Raw genomic sequence first — 20,234 nt, 5'->3', positions numbered from 1 at the left:
GGAGCAACTTATGATTGCTGTATTATTTAATTAAAACAAATATACATGTGAGGGCTCCCCTGGTGGCGCAGTGGTTGAGAGTCCGCCTGCCGATGCAGGGGACACGGGTTCGTGCCCCGGTCCGGGAAGATTCCACATGCCGCGGAGCGGCTGGGCCCGTGAGCCATGGCTGCTGAGCCTGTGCGTCCGGAGCCTGTGCTCCGCAACGGGAGAGGCCGCAACAGTGAGAGGCCCGCGTAACGCAAAATAAATAAATAAATATATATATATACATGTGACATTTCAACAATAACCACTAAAAGAATAGGAAGATAATGAATAAATTTCCAAATGGTGGAGGGAAAAATAGGAAGAGAGTGTAAGAAAAAACAATGAATCCAACAGAAAGCAAAAAAAAAGAAAAGGAGAAAAAAGAAACAAAAAAGGCAGCTTTAATAGAAAAAAGTTAGAAGGTTACTAAAATATAGGTAACCACAATAAAGAGAAGCAGAACAAACATATCCATTAACTGATATTGTGAGATTGAATATTTAAAAATCTAACTATACGCTGTTTACAACAGAATCAACTAAAACACAATGACCTAGATTAGTTGGAAGTAAAGGAATAGAAAAAGAGTAACCAAAAGAGAGGTAGTTATGATACAGTACTAATATAAGATAAAATAGACTTACAGGGAAAAAACATTAAGGATAAAGAAGGTGTTTAGACTCAACCAGGTAAAGCAACGAAGCTTCAAATTATAGAAAGCTAATTAAGCTGATAGAAATTCAAGAAGAAATTTATAAAATCACAATCTTAGTGGGAGATTTTAATATACTGCTCTCAAAAACCGATAGAGCAACCAGATAAAGAAACTAGTAATGATATAGTAGTTTTAAACAACACAATTAATACATTTTCTCTAATGAAAGAATATGTAGAATGCTGTTCCCAGAAAACGAGGCTACATATTCTTTGCAAGTCATAAGAACATATTTTAAAAAAACTGACCAAGTAATAAACCAAAATTTTGTCTCAACAAATACCAAAGAATCAGTATTACATAAACCATGTTTAACAACTACTATGCAGCAAAACTGGAACTCAGTAACTAATATTTTTGGAAACTTAAAGAAAGCTATAATAATTAAAGAGTCAAAGAAGAATCATAATGAAAATCCTAACATGTTTAGATTGGATGGCCATTAAGACACTATTTCAAAACTTGTGGAAAGTAGCTAAGCCATTGCTTAGTAAGAGATGTATGGCCTTAAATGTAAATGTTAGAAAATAAGAAATTCACCTGAAGAAGACAGAAGAAATAAATAAAACACAATAAGCCCACACATGGAAGAGAATAATACCATCTATGTAAATTCAAAATCACAAAAATGATATAATACTGCTTTTGGATAAATACCCTTACAGAACAATGTTACAACAATCAGGACACGGTTACAACTGCAAGGGGAGAAGGGGATAGATTGTGGAGAGGTACAAAACAGGTTTCAGCTGTATTGGTAATTTTTAACTTCTTTTAAACTAAGGACTGTTAACAAATATTTGACATTGTTAACATTTATGAGATTTGGGTGGAGGATTGTGTTTATTATTCTATGTCTGCTTCCAAATATTTGAATTATTTTTAAAAAAGGGGGGGCAAAGAAAAAAATTGAAGAGAAACATTAAGAAGAAGAAATAAAAGATTTTCTACTTTTGTAACTTGTAAGTAGCATCAGCCTTAGGCCCCTCATCTGTAAAAGGAATAATAGTAATTTCTACCTTCCAGACTCTGAGAACTGCATATCCAGAATGTAGCTCGGAGCTTGGAACAGCGTGCTCTAGAATGCTAAATGCTGTTATTATTTCATCCTAAAGTCAGGAAGCATCTCTTTTCATCTTCACACCATTCTAAGAAGACCTGGGTGAGAAATCATTTTTTTTTTTTTTTTGGTCCTCCTTCATTTAAGTCCTAAAGCAAGACTATTTACTGCTACTGTTGATTCTTAAAAAAAAAAAAAGAAAGAAATATTACACATTTGTAATTAGTAAAATGATGCTGTTATAAAACGTTGTAGGACTTTACTGAAGTTTTTTCTTACTCTAACCACTTTAAGGTTACCTTGTATCCCTACCTCCCAAATCACTTCTCCACCAAAGTGCTCCATTTGAATTCTAGGTCAGTGAGATGGTAACCATCAGTGGCAGCATTGCCACTACAGTTTTCTTCAACATCTGTGTCACGGATTTTTCATCTTTGCATCTTTGTCTGATAGATATGCATTTGCTTACATTGTATTTGATTCATGTAACAGTCCTGCAAACATATTGTCATCTATTTTACTGGTAAGGAACTAAGGCTCAGATAGGTCCAGTGACCTGCCAGACATAACAAGATATACCTCAGAGGGCTCTTTTGAGGATTAAAAAAGGTCATGTGAAGTAACTGGTGCATAGGAGATATTCCATATATACTGGCTCTCTTCTCTTTTCTCCCAGATGTTCAGTTAATGTTTGCTGATATATTGTTTAATTAATGTCTTATTATATTAAGTGAAAACATAAGGTGTTCTTTTGATATATGTTTTGCATTATTATCAAAAATCCCTACTTTAGGGCTTCCCTGGTGGTGCAGTGGTTGAGAGCCCGCCTGCCGATGCAGGGCACACGGGTTCGTGCCCCGGTCCGGGAGGATCCCACATGCCGCGGAGCGGCTGGGCCCGTGAGCCATGGCCGCTGAGCCTGCGCGTCCGGAGCCTGTGCTCCGCAACGGGAGAGGCCACAACAGTGAGAGGCCCGCGTACCGCAAAAAAAAAAAAAAAAATCCCTACTTTATAAGTTTAATCACTGTTTTTTGTAACAACGTAAAGTTCTAGAAAGGTAATAATTTGAAAATTCCTCTAATTCCTCATTTGTGGCTAAAAATGACATTCAAATGATTTCATCTAAAATTATTCAACTATAAAAGATGAACTCACACTTATATCTTTCACAAAAAAGTAATTCCAGTAGAAAGCACTTCATAACATCTTCCCTTGTTCTAATGTGCTGCTTGAAACAAGTGACTATGGGATGGCTAAGTGGATACATGGTCTATGGTGACGTGAACAGAAATACAGCCTTTGAAACACTTCCTGACTTATATTTTCCTATACACATTAACCAAGGCAAAAACTCGGAATACTTTCAATTATATTTTAAATGTATTTCTTTTAAAAAATGCCATTATTACAGAGAAAGAACAATAATGCAAGCATCAGTGGTCATTGTGCTCAGTTTTCTATGCATGGGGATCCTCTGGGAATGCCTGGAAATTGTGGGGTTTTGACTATATTAAAAAACAGAAAAGACTTCTTGAGAGCTCAGTTACCAGGGTAAAATGTTAAGAGTAAGTACTAGATTTGATTCTTTGTTTTCTCTGCCTTGATTTTTTTCTATATTTCAAACAATTTACTTTGTAGTAAATTATGTTGCCCTCAACAGCTATTTCCTGTTTTCACTATTTTTTTCTTTAGGGATATTATAAGTCTTTGTAAATACAGCATTACTAGGTTAAGGACACTGGCAGAGAGAGAAAAGGGGACGAAAAAGATGAAGATCTCTCCATCCCCATATCTTGTGAGTGTTACTTTAATTCCACATCACATTTTTGAAGCATCTATTAACTGCCCTTCTCTACAGCAATGAGGAGAGAATCAGCCTTATATATACTCTTTTTTTAATATATAAATTTATTTATTTATTTACTCATTTTTGGCTGCGTTGGGTCTTTGTTGCTGCACGCGGGCCTTCTTTAGTTGCGGCGGGCGGGGGCTACTCTTCATTGCGGTGCACGGGCTTCTCATTGCGGTGGCTTCTCTTGTGGAGCACGGGCTCTAGGCGCGTGGGCTTCAGTAGTTGTGGCACGTGAGCTCAGTAGTTGTGGCTCACAGGCTTTGTTGCTCCATGGCATGTGGGATCTTCCCGGACCAGGGATGGGACCCGTGTCCCCTGCATTGGCAGGCGGATTCTTAACCAATGCGCCACCAGGGAAGTCCCTATATATACTCTTGAATGGTGGCTATACGGGGGTGATGGTTCTTGAGTCTGGCTCATCAGAACCAGCTACCGTTCTTTTATTATGAAGGCTTCTCTGCTTTAGGGATGGCCTTGACCAAGCCCAACTGTGCAAAGAGATACAGACATCAAGCCTTGAGAGACAAGGTCGATCCTGAGATTATACCCCCTGCTGGAATATTCACCCTTGTTGTTTTGGCAATTAACACCTAATAATAAGAGTTATTATTACTGATGATCTAGTGGGGACCAGACACTGCCTAAATTATTTCAAATCATCCTATAACAATTCAAGATAAATTGTTGCCATTGTAAGGAAGAGGAAACTGAGATTTAAAAGGTTAAATAGTTTGTACAACATAATACTAAGTAGCATAGAAGGATTTGAACCCAAGATACTCTAACATGGAGTGTATGCTATTCTACTATCCATGCTACCTCTCGTTTGCCTACAGGTTTTGAGTTATTTAGGGGTTAAGGAAGTAGGAGTTCATTGGTTAAAAAGTCCATGAGATCTGAGTCACATGGTACAATCTGGAGATGCTGGTGTCAAGCAAGAACATGGGCTGAGTTCATCACTGATGATTTCTCCAATATGAGGATGGCATTAGCAGGATTACAAATAAGTAATGTGACAATAGTCAACTTCATTTAATACTTTATTTAGCTTATCATTTCCGTCACACATCCAGTAGAAACTCTCCATTTCTAGAGCTTGCTTTCGGGGATGTTCACAGGGCTGGTGGTGCCTAAAAATGAACTAAACTAAATCCTTATCTCCCAGGACCATTTAAAAAATCCAGTTAACCATAAAGTTCCAGTCAGATGTTCACAATATATTTTCTTGTTTTTTTGTTTGCAGACCTTTGCTTTTCGGCACATTTACTGGAACAGAATTTATTCTAAGCTGAGCAGACCACAGCTCTTGCAAAAGGCAGCATTAGCATGATGCAGCGAAGTGTGTAGGCGAAGAACACAGCATCCTTGGAAACCCCGTCACTTCCTCTTTGGTATATTTAGCTGGCTTGTCAGCCACATGGCAAATAAAATTTGCTTAGTAACTCCAAAACTGTGGTTCTTCAGGCTCTGTACAGCTGGAATCTCCCCACTCCACTTTCCTGTGTCTCCATTCTATTCATCCCACTTCCTTACAAGTTAAACGGATAGCCTAGCCAGTATCTTTAGAAGAAGTCAATCTCATGCTTAAAATCTTCAACGGCTCCTACTGCCTATAGCACCAGCTCTGAAGTTCAGCTTCGTATCCAATGCCCTTTACAAACTGACCCTCATCTGCTAAATTCTCACCACTCCTCATTCACCTATGGCTCTAGGTTTACGAAAACATCTTCCACTCCTCAAATTATGTACCTTCATGAGCTCTAATCGTGTGCTTTCTTCTCCTGCTTCCCACCCATGTGAAGCTATTGATGCCTGACTGTGAGCTCTTTGATGGAATGATCTGCGTCTTACCTATTTTATTAGCTGGACATGAAGCAGGCGTTCAATATTTATTATTGAAATAGGAGATCTTGTGAGCCAAGTTGCACAGTACTGTGATGATACAGCTCTAATGAGGTAGCCTACATTTTCGAGGCAGCCCTGCTCTGGACTTATATGGATCCCATCCTTGAGTGGAAAGAAATCCATTGGGGCACTATGGATACCATTATTAAGTCTTTACATAGCCATTCTTCTCCAGGATAATTAGTAGCAACTTTTTTTTTTTTTTTTTTTTTTTGCGGTACGCGGGCCTCTCACTGCTGTGGCCTCTCCCGTTGTGGAGCACAGGCTCCGGACACGCAGGCTCAGCGGCCATGGCTCACGGGCCCAGCCGCTCCGCGGTCTGTGGGATCTTCCCGGCCTGGGGCACGAACCCGTGTCGCCAGCATCGGCAGGCGGACTCTCAACCACTGCGCCACCAGGGAAGCCCAGTAGTAGCAACTTTAAGGCTTCCTTTTCCTTTACCAACACCACATTTCTTAACTTTCTAAGGCATACGGGCCAAATCAAAGCAGATGTCGGGGAGGAAGCTGAGCACGCTATGGACAGAGGGGACCCTGAGGCCCTTCCTCTGGCAACATTCATCCGCCACCTCTCCAGATTCTGTCAGACAGGAAGGAACGAATCGCAAGGCTGAATGCCACTGGGCCTGGGTCTTGTCTCCTTTGACACAGAAATGGTATATTTTAACTACATGATAAAATAATAACAGCAATATTCATGTAGTTTAAGGCTTTGAAAGGACTACAGAATCTCCCCTACCACGTCCAAACTAAAAGGTAGAACACATTCTAAGTGATTCATTTGTAACAAGCCTTACTTTATCTCATGACATATTTGGAAGAACAATCTACACACAGTTTGTCTTTTTACACACACCACTGGAAATGTCTATGTTAGCTGAATGAGATATAAAGATGCAAAGTGTTTTAGTGAGACTTACAATGTGTTCAAACCTCAAGAAAAGGTCTCAGCAATTCCCAGCTGAAAAAATATGTATCTGCCACAGGTCTTAAGGTAAAGCCAGACACTACCTACCTTGCCACTAGAGGAAATAACATATTTAAATAAAAAATGAGAAGATCATCCTCTAAAGACCATGAGAAGGAGCTAAAAATGCCCCCTGACTATAAACCTACTTTTAGGAGTTAGAAAAAAAGAGAAAAAGCAAGCAAATTCTTAGTTTCTAATTCTTCCATTGTTCTAGGTATTTGCATCACTAAATATAATTATAAAGAGTCAAGACCAAAATTTGTTCAGGAAAAAAAAGGCAAACAACCATCTACAAATTAAAATTCAAATTAATAAAAATAAAATTTAATGTTGGAGAAAACACTTTTTTCTAAGACTTGAAACAAGTTAATTTCTTGGACAGTTCCAGAAGCGGACATATTATTTCCTAAATGTATTGAGGTGATTTTAATAGGAAACCTTTCCCGGGGATGTAAGACTCCCTTCTTGTGTTCACAAAATAATTGTGGAGGAAGTGCATCCAAAAAGGGAGCAGGGAAGAGTTTGTGGAATGTTTTAAGATCAAAAGTCCTTCTAGAAAAAATAAATCCTACCAAATTCTAGTGCATTGGGGGCCCACAGAAAAACCTGGCAGAGAGAGCCTTTAGTATATGTTAAACATTTCCAATAATACTACATTTATCTTAATAAAATAGGCTTAGATAGTGCAGAAATGAAGTTATTTGTTGGGTAAAGTTTGCACTTGGGTGGGTACAGATGCTCTTCAGGAATATTCTTATAATATAAGAATAATCTCCACCATGCCAGTTAAGGAACCATTACATGGCTCTATCTTGTCACTATTCTGGCAATCGCAAGAGCCCAAAGACAGCCTAGAAAATCTAGAATGAAAATAAATCCAAGGCCATTTGTACTCAGTTCCATGAAGTATACCTCAGCAAGCATTCTTGGATTCCTCCTCAATTCTGCCAACACCAGTAATGCCCCAGAGCAATGTTTCCCAAAGCACACTTGAGTCATGGAATCACTTTCCCAACAAATGTTTTTTGATGAATAAAGAAATTACCAGGACATGGAAGCAACCTAAGTGTCCATCAACAGATGAATGGATAAAGAAGATGTGGCACATATATACAATGGAATATTACTCAGCCATAAAAAGAAACGAAATTGAGTTATTTGTAGTGAGGTGGGTGGACCTAGAGTCTGTCACACAGAGTGAAGTGAAGTCAGAAAGAGAAAAACAAATACCGTATGCTAACACATATATATGGAATCTAAGAAAAAAAAAAAAAGGTCATGAAGTACCTAGGGGTAAGATGGGAATAAAGACACAGACCTACTAGAGCATGGACTTGAGGATATGGGGAGGGGGAAGGGGAATCTGGGACAAAGTGAGAGAGTGGCATGGACATATATACACTACCAAACGTAAAATAGATAGCTAGTGGGAAGCAGCCGCATAGCACAGGGAGATCAGTTAGGTGGTTTGTGACCACCTAGAGGGGTGGGATAGGGAGGGTGGGAGGGAGGGAGATGCAAGAGGGAAGAGATATGGGAACATATGTATAACTGATTCACTTTGCTATAAAGCAGAAACTAACACACCATTGTAAAGCAATTATACTCCAATAAAGATGTTAAAAAAAAAAAATTACCAAGAGAGAGTTTCCCAAACTTATTTGACCATAAGAGGAGGTCCTTTCTAATGGAACCTCCTTTCTAGATCTGGGCTAGTCCCAAGTTGGCTTCATGCTCTATCTCTAGCTCTATCCGTTAGGTTTCTATTTCTTAGAAGTTTTTCATTTCCCTCACTCAGTTATTCTGGATTGGACTTCCTGAGACATTTCCAAGGGAGGCTTGACCAGGGCCTCGGAGAAGAAAACCCTCTTCCTGGATGGATCCCCACCTCTGACAGGGAACCCAGTGCATTAGAAATGGCTACATAAAGCTCTAACTACACCAAAACCTTAGCACGCATTTGGTTGTATTGCCTGGTGTACTTCTGGGCATTGGTGACTCCTGCATGACTCTTCCTACTTCCTACCTCTGTAGTTCTGTAGTTCCTGTTAACAGAGTGTTTATGGTGATGGCAAGACCAAGAATTTTTTTTTTTGTTTTTTGCTTTTGAGAGTTTTTTCTTAATTACTGAAGTAACACATGCTTACTACACAAAAATCTAATATTATATATCAGGTAAAAAGAGTATCTCCTGCAATTCCGCAAACACTCTCTTCCCCCCCAATCCCATGACTGTTACTGTCAACAGTTTTCTCCTCATTTTTAATGATACACAGGACTGGAAGCTCTATAATCTGCTGGGAATTCTTCATTGTGCCCCTTTTGCTTCAGGAAATTCTATTTATCTTTATAAAAGAAAGCTCAAATATCACTTTTGTGAAGGCGCCCTGACCCAGCCAAGCCATGCTGGTCTCTCCCTTTACCAGGTGCCCGAAGTAAGTTGCACATATTTCAATTACCTGGAGTAATTTGCACATATTTCAATTAAAGAGCTTACAACAATTTCATTGCAATTTTTGAATTAAATGTCTCTCCTACTTCTAAGACTTCAAGGACCAGTCTCATTCCTCTTTGTTACAAGGTATCTGGCAACTGACATGCAATCAGTACACAGTAAATATTTGTTGAGTGAATGAGTGAAGAAATATATAAATAAAATATTTTTCTAACACACAGACTTAAAGCTGTATAAAAATCACAGTCAAGATGCTCACGTTTAAATTTCTCTAAAAAGATGTTTCACACATATCCAACATTTCAACAACCAGGTAGTACTGTTAATTACTTTTCCCGTTTGTTTAGGCCTGAAAACTTAAAATTCTAACTTCATGGAAAATGGTAAAGTTGGAAGAATTTGGGGATGGATGGTGGTTTATTATTCAAGTGCCAAATGAACATTTTGAAGCATAAGATCTTTGGCCATTGGCTTTGTCCACTGACACCAGAACATTCCAGGAAATGACATTTCAAATAAACACTTTCAAGTCCAGTAAACCACAAACACAAAAAAGTATTCAATGGCATTTCACAGCAAATAGCCTTCTGTTGACAGTTACTCAGGAATGACTGGTTATATTTGCAAAGCACAAATATCTCTTCTGTTAGATTAACTGAATATGGTTTTAGCTGATGGCTTGGGCAAAAAAAAGAGTGAATCTATAAAAGTAGTGAAAGAAGTGAATAAAGGAGAAGAGACATGAAGGATGAATCTTCGAACAATATTTCTAAATATCAGAAAGTTCCACTGGACCAACACTTCAAATTAACAAGCCCCACTGAGGGACTTTGACATGCATTCTGCATGACATATTGTCCAAGGAGTAGCAGCCAGAAGGAATCTCACTTTTCTTGGAAAAAGAGATTGCCCATAGAGCTTTCATATTTTACCAACTAAACAGTTTGGGGTCAATGTAATTAAGTAATATAATTATGAACCCATTTCTTGGCCTCTAGCCCAAAGTGCTATTTCTTATTCAAGTCTACCGTTAATTTTCATCTAGAAGGCATATGTGACACGTTAGACATAGTTCTTCATATTAAAAGACATACACAAGCTACAAACAGAAATCCACAATCTAATTTTAATTTTAAAATTAAAGAGTAAGACTCCGTGGGTGCAATCACAGGATGTGAGGTATAGCACGGATTCTAGGCCTTCAACTTAAGCAGGAAGTGGCCAGGAGAAATTTAGACTCTTGAAAATTTAGTATGAAAGTGGAAAATGATGAAGGGGTCAGTGGATTTCCATCATACAAGAGATGGTGACTTAAATAGTAAAGGGAAAGGATATTTAGGGATACAATAGCAGCTGGCCCTAGAGTTACATCAGTACAATTAACATATTAAGTTAGGAGGCAAAGCTGGTGTGGGGTTTAAAAAAATATGGTACTGTCAGATCATGCTTATTAAATAATAAAAGTTAAAATTTATTGTATATCTGGGTTGGGTTAGGCACTGTTTTAAGTATATTATGTGAATAGATTATTTAATTTTCAGAGCTACCTTATGAGATAGACCCACGCACTCTGGCTCCAGAGTGTTTTTTTAACAGTATGCCATGCTGCCTCTTAACACCTACTCAAAAGAAATATTAGTCTTTATTTTAGAGTTGAATTCATGTGTTTACATAGGTGTTCAGAAATCTATAGGAGAGTTAAGTCCTGAATTGAACGAGACTGATTACTAGCTATCAAAGGCAACTGAAGTCAGTATACTTTCAGAGCTGGAGAAAGATACTCAATTCACCTTTGCATGGTGTTTGACATTTATTCATGCAATTGAATTCAACTCAATTAACAGTGATTTAGGGTCCCATGCTGAGTACTAAAGAAGTAAGATTCAAAGCGTAGAGGAGACACAATTTTTATGCCAATCTAGAGCAGATAAAAATACTCTGGAAGCTAACAGTTGAACAGAGGTGAAGAAAACGAAGTCCAGAGAGTTCAGATGACCTGCCCGAGGCCAAAAATGTAGTTTGTGGCACAGAGGGACCTAAAAATCTAATTGAGGTGGGTCCAGGTCTCTTTTTACACTCCACTCTGCCTCCTGTCAAGCTGGTTGGAACACCTGGGAATAAAATTAACTTCTAAAATAAATATCTGTGCCCGGTAAAGAGGAAACTGCTGGATATTTGCCTGCCTCGTCTCTAGAACCCACTTCATTCTGGAATGAAGTTAAGGACAGAGAGAACAGATAGCCAAGGGAATATTTTTTTTAAGGTTAGAGGAGGAGAGCATTCACATATGGAGTCTCCCAGATCTCCTCTGAAGGAATGAGTGTTTTTCGATTTTATTTGCTGGGCAATTTCTCTCTCTCAAACCTTACCCAATTCTAAAAGCAGACTTGACATTATATCTTTATTGATAACTATGTGTGTAGGTGCATATGTATGTCTTCAACTATGTTCTAAGGGTCTTAAGAACAGAGGACATACTTTAAACCTCTCTGTATGCCCAACTTCTACAAAATGCTTTCACATAGTAGCTGCTCAGTATGGTAATGATGCTAAAAGTATAAGTATATACAATGTAAGTTTTCCAATTAGTTTGTTTCATTTTTTAAAAAACGACCCTGTATTCAGGTCTCCTAGAAAATTTTTAATAGCTTCTTTTAGTGGGTCAACTTTACGTGCCACCCTTTCCGCCCACAACCCGCCGGAGACATTTGGCAATGTCTGGAGACATTTTTGGTTGTCAGAGCTTAGGGGCTGGGGGAGAAAGGTGTTACTGGCATCTAGTAGGTAGAGGCCAGGGATGCAGCTAAACATTCTACAACGTACGGGACCCACCTCACAACAAAGAATTATCTGGCCCCAAGTGTCAATAATGCCAAGGATGAGAGACACCGGCCTCTTCAGAAGTTAAAAACATGCACAATCACCTTCCCATTTCTCCATTTTTAAAACACAAGTAAGACATAAAGCAAAATGATACACTAAGTATTTGCCTCGACCAAGACAATGTCAGTAGTCTAGTTAAGATGAACAATTATTTAATGGGCTGATTTAGGATTAGAAGGGTTCATTAAAAGCCAGAGGAAATGCATGCATTTAAACACATGTGTACTTAAGTAAGCAATGGAACACCTTCACCAAAAGGCATGTTCTGATCTTTACTACATCTGAAACCAAGGTTACTCCACAGTTACAATATAAAACGTTCTGCTGATGAGGCATTTTCAAAACCACCACTGGTTTGATTCAGACACGGAAGTCTCATTTCAGACTGTTTCATTATTTCTAACCCCGCTCAAAATCCACCTTTTGACCAGCACACAAAGAGGAAATGTATGGTTTTTGTTTGTAAATAGGGTCATCAAAATAAACTGTTTTCACAATTAGTCTTTCCTTTTGATGCCTGTCCCATGTCTAGGTTAACCTGGCAGGTCCAATTTTTCATCCTAGATTCCTTACTGTGGCCAAAAGCACCATTCCTTCAGGCCTACTTTGGCTCCTTGACTTCTATCATGGAAAGCAGTAAAGCTATCCTAACAGCCTGATGATGTCTTTAAAGACAAACAAGGAAAAGGAAGTGGGGGAGCTGCTGATTTTTCTTTCCACTTGGTTATGGTTTCCTTACACAATCTCTAGCTGATGTGGTTGCATTTGCTACAGTTTTATTTGCTTGTTCATTTTCCCCCGTGGCTGATCGTATTTGATCCTTTGGCTGTCTGGTGGACACTTGAATAAGAATTTCTTTCTTTAAGGGGACAAATTAGTTTTTTTTCTGGGAATCAACTGACAAAAAACATACAGACCTCAGGAGGATCTTTAAACATGGCATAATAACCAATCTGTTGAGCATTCTGTGTATTGAGTTAAACATGTCACCACTGACACTCTCACACGTTGGTTAACGACTTACTAAATACTTACCAAGATCTTTAATAAGCGAGAGCGCTTCCCATGATATAAAGGCTCCTCCACCATCATCCATCGCACCCTGCCCAACATCCCAGCTGTCCAGATGTCCACTGACCAGTACAACCTAGAATAATAAAAAGAGAAAAAAAAAAACTGAGCAGAAATGACATCAAAGAAGAAGCAGTCATAGGCATTCCAAATATATAAATGAAACTTGTATATTTTCTATTTTTACTTTTTAAAAGGTGTGTCATTACTAGTGGAAAACTTGGTATAGCGGTGTAAGGTCATCTTAATAGTAATAAAACTTCTCACCTTGTACTTCTCTTTATTAATATAATTTTGAATACTAAAGAAAAATGGTTTATTACTGACAGATGTTTGACAACTTTATTATATGGCTTAAAACCTAAATGACATAAAAATGGAGCTCAAAACTTCAACCATATTCTCAACTGTCCCAAATTCTAGCAGACAAATAATAAACATGTGTTGAATTGAATTCAAATGAAAAAGTGAGAATAATTTATTTATTTTTAATTATTGTGCTTTGTGCATTATGAATCACTCTGGTGTTGAATAAAAAAGTATGCTGGAGTTACAAACTAGAGTCTAATTAAACAGAAGAACCTTTAAGAAATATCTCAATTCATGTGTTAAATAAATCTGTTGATTATATTATAAATTTTACATCACCAAAGGTTTAAATTTTTTTCAAGAATCATTAGTAATTCTCTCCAGGAAAATATAAAAAATATTTCAGTGAAACTAAATTTTATGGACATATTTTATTTTATTTATTTATTTTTTGTTTTGTTTTGTTTTAATTTTTATTTTTTTAACATCTTTATTGGAGTATAATTGCTTTACATTGTTGTGTTAGTTGCTGCTGTATAACAAAATGAATCAGCTATACGTATACATATAGCCCCATATCCCCTGCCTCTTGCGTCTCCCTCCCACCCTCCCTATCCCACCCGTCTAGGTGGTCACAAAGCACCGAGCTGATCTCCCTGTGCCATGCAGCTGCTTCCCACTAGCCATCTATTTGACATTTGGTAGTGTATATATGTCAATGCCACTCTCTCACTTCGTCTCAGCTTACCCTTTTCCCCTCCCCATGTATGGACATATTTTAAACAAGTTAAAAACCAAGTAAAATGACGCTGGGTTAATAGGATATCCACATGGCAAGTATGTGTCTTGATCTCTAGATCATGTAGTATATGAATATCAAGTCAGATGAATTACAAATTTAAATAAAGATATTAGAGGAAAGCATAGAACAGCTCTGTCAACTTAGAGTAGGCAAAGATTTCTTAAACTGGACAAAAAAAGTGCAAACCATAAAAGAAAAAATAATAAATTGGACTTTAAAAGTATTAGGAATATTTGTTCATCAAAAGACTCCATTACAGGAATGAAAAGGCAACCCACAGAGGAGAAAATATTTACCATACATATTTCAACAGAGGTCCCATATCCAGATTATATAAAGAACTTCTATGAAACAGTAACAAAAAGAGAGTCAAATGATAGAAAAATGGGCAAAAAACTTGCACAGACAATTCACAAAAAAGGGATATATCAATACAAATTACTAATAATCATATTAAAAGTTGCTCAGGTTCATTATCATCAAGGAAATATAAATTAAACCACATTCAGTACATATCCACTGGAATAGCTAAAATGAAAAAGACAGAAAGTATTGGTGAGGAGGTGGAGCAACTGGAACTCTCATACATCAAGTGTGAGTATAAATACTTACAACCACTCTGGAAAACTGGCTTATCTACTAAATCTGAACATACAAACACCTTAGGACCTAGCAATTCCACTCCCAGCTACACTCCAACAGGAATGGATGCATATGAATGCTTTCACCAGAAGGGATGTACTAGAACGTTCAGAGAGTATTCATAATAACTCCCATCTCCCCCACAAAGAAAACTACTCAAATGCCTGTCAATGGCAGAATGAATAGTGTATTGTATTGACCAATGGAACGCTGCGCGGCAGTGTGAATGAACAGATACAATCAATACACAATAAATACACGAATCTCATAAACATAATGAAAAATGAAAGAAATAATACATCGTGTATAATCCCATTTATGTAAGATAGAAAAACAAGCAAAACAGGAGAGTGGTTACCCATGGTAAGGAGGGGTAGTGACAGGACGAGGACACGAGTCGAGCTGCTGGGTGCTGGTCATGTTCTGTTTCCTGACCAGGTGCTGGTCACGTTCTTTTTTCTGGGTACTGGTTACACAGGTGCACTCAGTTGGTAAAAGTTCATCTTGTTATACGCTTAGAATTTGTGCATGTTCTCTGAGAATATTACACTTCAATAAAAAAGCTTAAAAAAACCAAGCTCAACAGATTGATTCTACATACAGCATACAGTAAATAAATAAACCGAAGTTGAACAAATGTTCTTGATGATTAACAGGAAAATGCCCCAGGACTTCGGGAAAGTAGGATTTTGGGTTTAAAATATCAGGGTGACCCCTTGCACTGCCTCGTCCCCTGAGCAGCTGCAGGATCTCCCACTGACTCTGTATATACAGGCAGACCTAGCTTACTACTTCATTGTAGTTATAAACAAGTACAATGCCCCAGACTAACAAATGGCCATGTAATGAACCCAAATGGATTGTTTCTCAGGAAAAAAAACAAAAGAAAAAAATGTGTTGCAATAGCAGGAAATTCTGATTCAAAAAGTGGTGTAATCCCATGTGGGATGAACAAGCCAATTAGTCAACATTGTCACCACCCTCAGGACCATTTTCCCAATGAAGTTAAAGTTCCAATGGATAAAAAGTGTCAAAATCTGTTTTAATCAACTTTTTCTCAGAAAACACATGAGTAATTAAATCAAGGCAGCTACTGTTTTAACCTTCAGACTAACTGAGGTTGTCTTACAATTATATTTCTTTATGTTTTCTGAAATATCTCTGTTCTCTAATCCAGAATTATTACTTAAACTAACAGTGAAAAGATGGAAATGGTTTGATGATAGGAAACTAAATGATATCCCATAGGATGAGGTCTTTGGCACAGTGATATGGAAGAGAGTTTGTTTTACTCTTTTTTTTTTTTTTTTTTACAAAACCAGAATATATTGGGGGTTACCATGGGATAGTAGTAATTTTAATATAAACTGATTTAAAGACTAGGTGATGACAAGAAGCTACTTCTAATTCAGTAGCATATTTAATGAACTTGAATTTTCCTAATCATAAAAGTTTCAACCTAAACCTCGAAAGTAGTAGTGCAGGAGGTCTCATTCAACAGGGTGTCTGGCTAGCATGCTGTAATGCAGGCTCACAAAGGATAACCCAGAAAAACATAACAAAGGGTCAGGCAGAGATGAACATTACTTGTAACATATTTGGATCTGATTTAAGCAAACAAAAAAAAAACAGACAACTCAGAGACACAGTAAACTCCAGATTTATGAAAAAGGATCACGTTATAAAAGATAAGGGAATGCACCGGTTCTGCTGCCAGATGTGCAGCCCTTAGAGCAATAACATGGCCTAGAACCAACAGAGAAGGGGGGTGCCCCCTCATCTACCCTCCTTATGCGCTGCTCCCCGAGGCAGGCAGAGCACTGACCAATCCCCTGCCCTCCAGCTTCCATCTCACCACCATCTCTTCCAAATGCAGTAAAGAGTAAAAATTATGCAAACAACAGCAAGAGCCAGGAGCAGCCACAACAAAACAAATAGGAAGGCAGAAAGGGAACACCGATGCTCTGAGATACAGTTTGCTATTTGTGAGGCACACATTAGCCCTGACCACCAAAGGCTCGGGTCTTGGGGGTGGGGGGAACTTCTGCAGTAGGGCAGAGATGCACTGGATGACAGCCTGCGAGGATGAAGAATCAGACTGGCAGCAGCACAGAAACACCTGCAGGCCAGCTGTGGGTCTGAGAGCAAAGATACACTAAATCAAAGGTAGACAGAGAGCAGCCCGAGGACAAGCCCCCGCTTCGTTGTTATTGGGGCATATGGAGATACTGAAGGCAAACAGATTTGCTTGATTAAAAGATAAATAAGAACACAATCGAAATGGGACATATGAAAAATATCGCAGAACAAGGGAAAGAGAACAGCATCAGAAGAAGTACATTCTTATGAAAACAAGCTAATACAAGATCCTGGAGAAAATGTCATGGTCTTGGGCATTTATGCATGCATTTATTCAACAGCTTCTACTGAGTTTCTCTTATGTGCCAGAGATACAGAAATGGACAAAACAAGCAAATATTCTGCCTTAATGGAATTTATATTCTGGTGAGGGAGACAGGCAATAAATAAATATAACGTAATGATAGTTTTAAGTATTATGAAGAAAAATAAGGCAGAGGAAGGGAATAGAGAGGGTAGTGGCAGGGAGAGGAAAAATCAGTCAGCTTCCTCCTAAGGTGTAGACAGCCACAGGAGAATTCTGTCCCTACCCTAACAATAAGAGAAATCTGGATAATCTAGAAAGTCATAACTTTTTTAGGCCTATCAGAGATCTGAGATTGTAATTCAACCAGAGGAACTGAATTGCAGAGGATAACGTGCTCATCAAAGGAGAGGTGGGACACATGAACTGGCTGACTTTAGCAGCGACAGGGGGGAGAGGCCACAGTCATAAAAGCAAGAATGAAGACAACTGAAATGTTAACAAATTCTTAAAGGGTTGAGTGTGTGTTAAGATGAGAGTTTAGAATCCCTGGGAACCTCCCACATAAGGGCTCTAGGTACCTATTTTCTAGATCTTTTCCACAAACTTCCATCATGGGCTCACAGGAAATAAAGAGCAGGGCAGAAGCCCTAAGAGAGCCCACCTCGTGGTGCAGGGATACATATGACTGGGTGCTGTCGGGAGCAGGCAGCAAATACACCTACTTCCGGGACGCTTCTCTCATACGAAGCCGAGGCTATCTCCCCCTGGGGGAGAGGCAGAAAACTGCCCTGCAGGGCAGTACTAGGCAAAGGCTGGCGGCTACAGGAAAAAGGGTAGAAACTGCACTCCCACCCTACACTGACACCTGTCTCCAGGAGGGCAGGAGACTTGCCCACGCCCAGAATTCTGCACTGATGTAAAGAGTTCTGCTGCCCCTGGGTAAGGGACGAGGTACGCATCCCCATGACTCATGGCAGAGTTTGGCTTTCACAGGGGGAGGGGCAGAAATGCTGAGAAAGCCCCACTCTTTTATTTTTAATTAAAAAACAATTTTTATAGGAGTCTAGTTGATTTACAATGTTGTGTTAGTTTCTACTGTACAGCAAAGTGAATCAGTTATACATATACATATATCCACTCTTTTCTGGATTCTCTTCCCATATAGGCTATTACAGAGTATTGTGCAGAGTTCCCTGTGCTATACAGTAGGTCCTTACTAGTTATCTATTTTATATATAGTAGTGTGTATATGTGAATCCCAATCTCCCAGTTTACCCTCCCTCCCCCACCTCCTGGTAACCATAAGTTTGTCTTCTACATCTGTGACTCTATTTTTGTTTTGTAAATAAGTTCATTGGTACCATTTTTTTAGATTCCACATATAAGCGATATCATATGATATTTGTCTTTCTCTGTCTGACTTACTTCATTTAGTATGATAATCTCTAGGTCCATCCATATTGCTGCAAATGGTATTAATTCATTTTTTTTATGGCTGAGTAATATCCCATTGTATATATGTGCCACATCTTCTTTATCCATTCCTTTGTCAACGGACATTTAGGTTGCTTCCATGTCTTGGCTATCGTAAACAGTGCTGCAGTGAACATCGGGGTGCATGTATTCTTTCATATTATGGTTTTCTCCAGATATATGCCCAGGATTGGGAGTGCTGGGTCGTATGGTAGTTCTATTTTTAGTTTTTTAAGGAACCTCCATACTGTTCTCCATAGTGGTTGTAACAATTTACATTCCCACCAACAGTGTAGGAGGGGTCCCTGTTCTCCACACTCTCTCCAGCATTTATTGTTTATAGACTTTTGATGATGATCATTCTGACCTTGTGAGGTAATACCTCATTGTAGTTTTGATTTTAATTTCTCTGATAATTAGTGATGTTGAGCATCTTTTTATGTGCTTTTTGGCCATGTCTTCTTTGGAGACATTTCTATTTAGATCTTCTGCCCATTTTTTCATTCGGTGGTTTGATTTTTGACATAGAGCTGCATGAGCTGTTTGTATATTTTGGAGATTAATCCCTTGTCGGTCGCTTCATTTGCAAATATTTTCTCCAATTCTGTGGGCTGTCTTTTCATTTTGTTTATGGTTTCCTTTGCTGTGCAGAAGCTTTTAAGTTTAATTAGGTCCCATTTGTTTATTTTTGTTTTTATTTTCATTAAAGAATAGTCAAAGCAATCCTGAGAAAGAAAAACGGAGCTGGAGGAATCAGCCTCCCTGACTTCAGACTATACTACAAAGTACCGTAATCAAAACAGTATGGTACTGGCATAAAAACAGAAATATAGATCAATGGAACAGGATAGAAAGCCCAGAAATAAACTCACGCACCTATGGTCAACTAATCTATGACAAAGGAGGCGAGAATATACAATGGAGAAAAGACAGTCTCTTCAATAAGTGGTGCTGGGAAAACTGGACAGCTACATGTAGAAAAATTAAACTAGAACAATCTCTAACACCATACACAAAAATAAACTAAAAATGGATCAAAGACCTAAATGTAAGGCTGGACGCTATAAAACTCTTAGAGGAAAACACAGGCAGAATATTCTTTGACATAAATCGCAGTAACATCTTTTTTGATCCACCTCCTAGAGTAATGAAAATAAAAACAAAAAATAAACAAATGAGAAAGCCCCACTCTTGATCTCAGGCACATAAAGCCTGGCTAAGACTGAGGGGCAGAAGCACCAAGAAACCATCCTGTCCCTGCCAGGAGCCTCCAGTGAGTAACAAGCAGAGCAGTAACAGTTCATAGCCAAGGGAAGGGCAAGGGGATATAGAGACCCCTTCTGTGGTGCAGGCATACAGAGACTGCTGAAAGCTGAGGGTGAAGCAAGGCACTGGGAAAACTGCTCTGACAACCCAACTCCTACACTAAAAACAGACTAGCAGCAGCAGCCTGAAGTATGTGAGCACCAAAAGCAAGAATAGAAATGATACAATCCAAACCTAGCTCAACTCTAAACAGATGGACTGTACCACCCTCACACTAATGGCTTGATAGAAGAGGTGTTCTCATTTTTGAGCATGTACACTGCTCACCTCAGGCTCTACTGTTCTCTTATAGATGATATCCAGCTCCCAATAAAAAATTGTGAGTTATAAAATAAGCAAGAAATAAAAAGAATTTT

At 38.6% G+C, this 20,234-nt stretch overlaps 1 protein-coding gene across 1 annotated transcript in view; it reads right to left on the bottom strand.

Moving 5' to 3' along the window:
• Positions 1-20,234, bottom strand: part of CPQ (carboxypeptidase Q) — a 463,854-nt gene that overhangs the window by 154,433 nt on the left and 289,187 nt on the right. The window contains exon 6 of the mRNA XM_059994940.1: positions 12,905-13,016. Within this exon, the coding sequence (XP_059850923.1) occupies positions 12,905-13,016 (112 nt within the window). The remainder of the gene's footprint in view (positions 1-12,904; positions 13,017-20,234) is intronic.

The sequence above is a fragment of the Delphinus delphis genome, chromosome 17, assembly GCF_949987515.2.
Source record: "Delphinus delphis chromosome 17, mDelDel1.2, whole genome shotgun sequence".
NCBI classification, from domain to species: Eukaryota; Metazoa; Chordata; class Mammalia; order Artiodactyla; family Delphinidae; genus Delphinus; species Delphinus delphis.
Note: the sequence above shows the minus strand (reverse complement) of the source record. Positions and strands in the feature narration are given on the sequence as shown.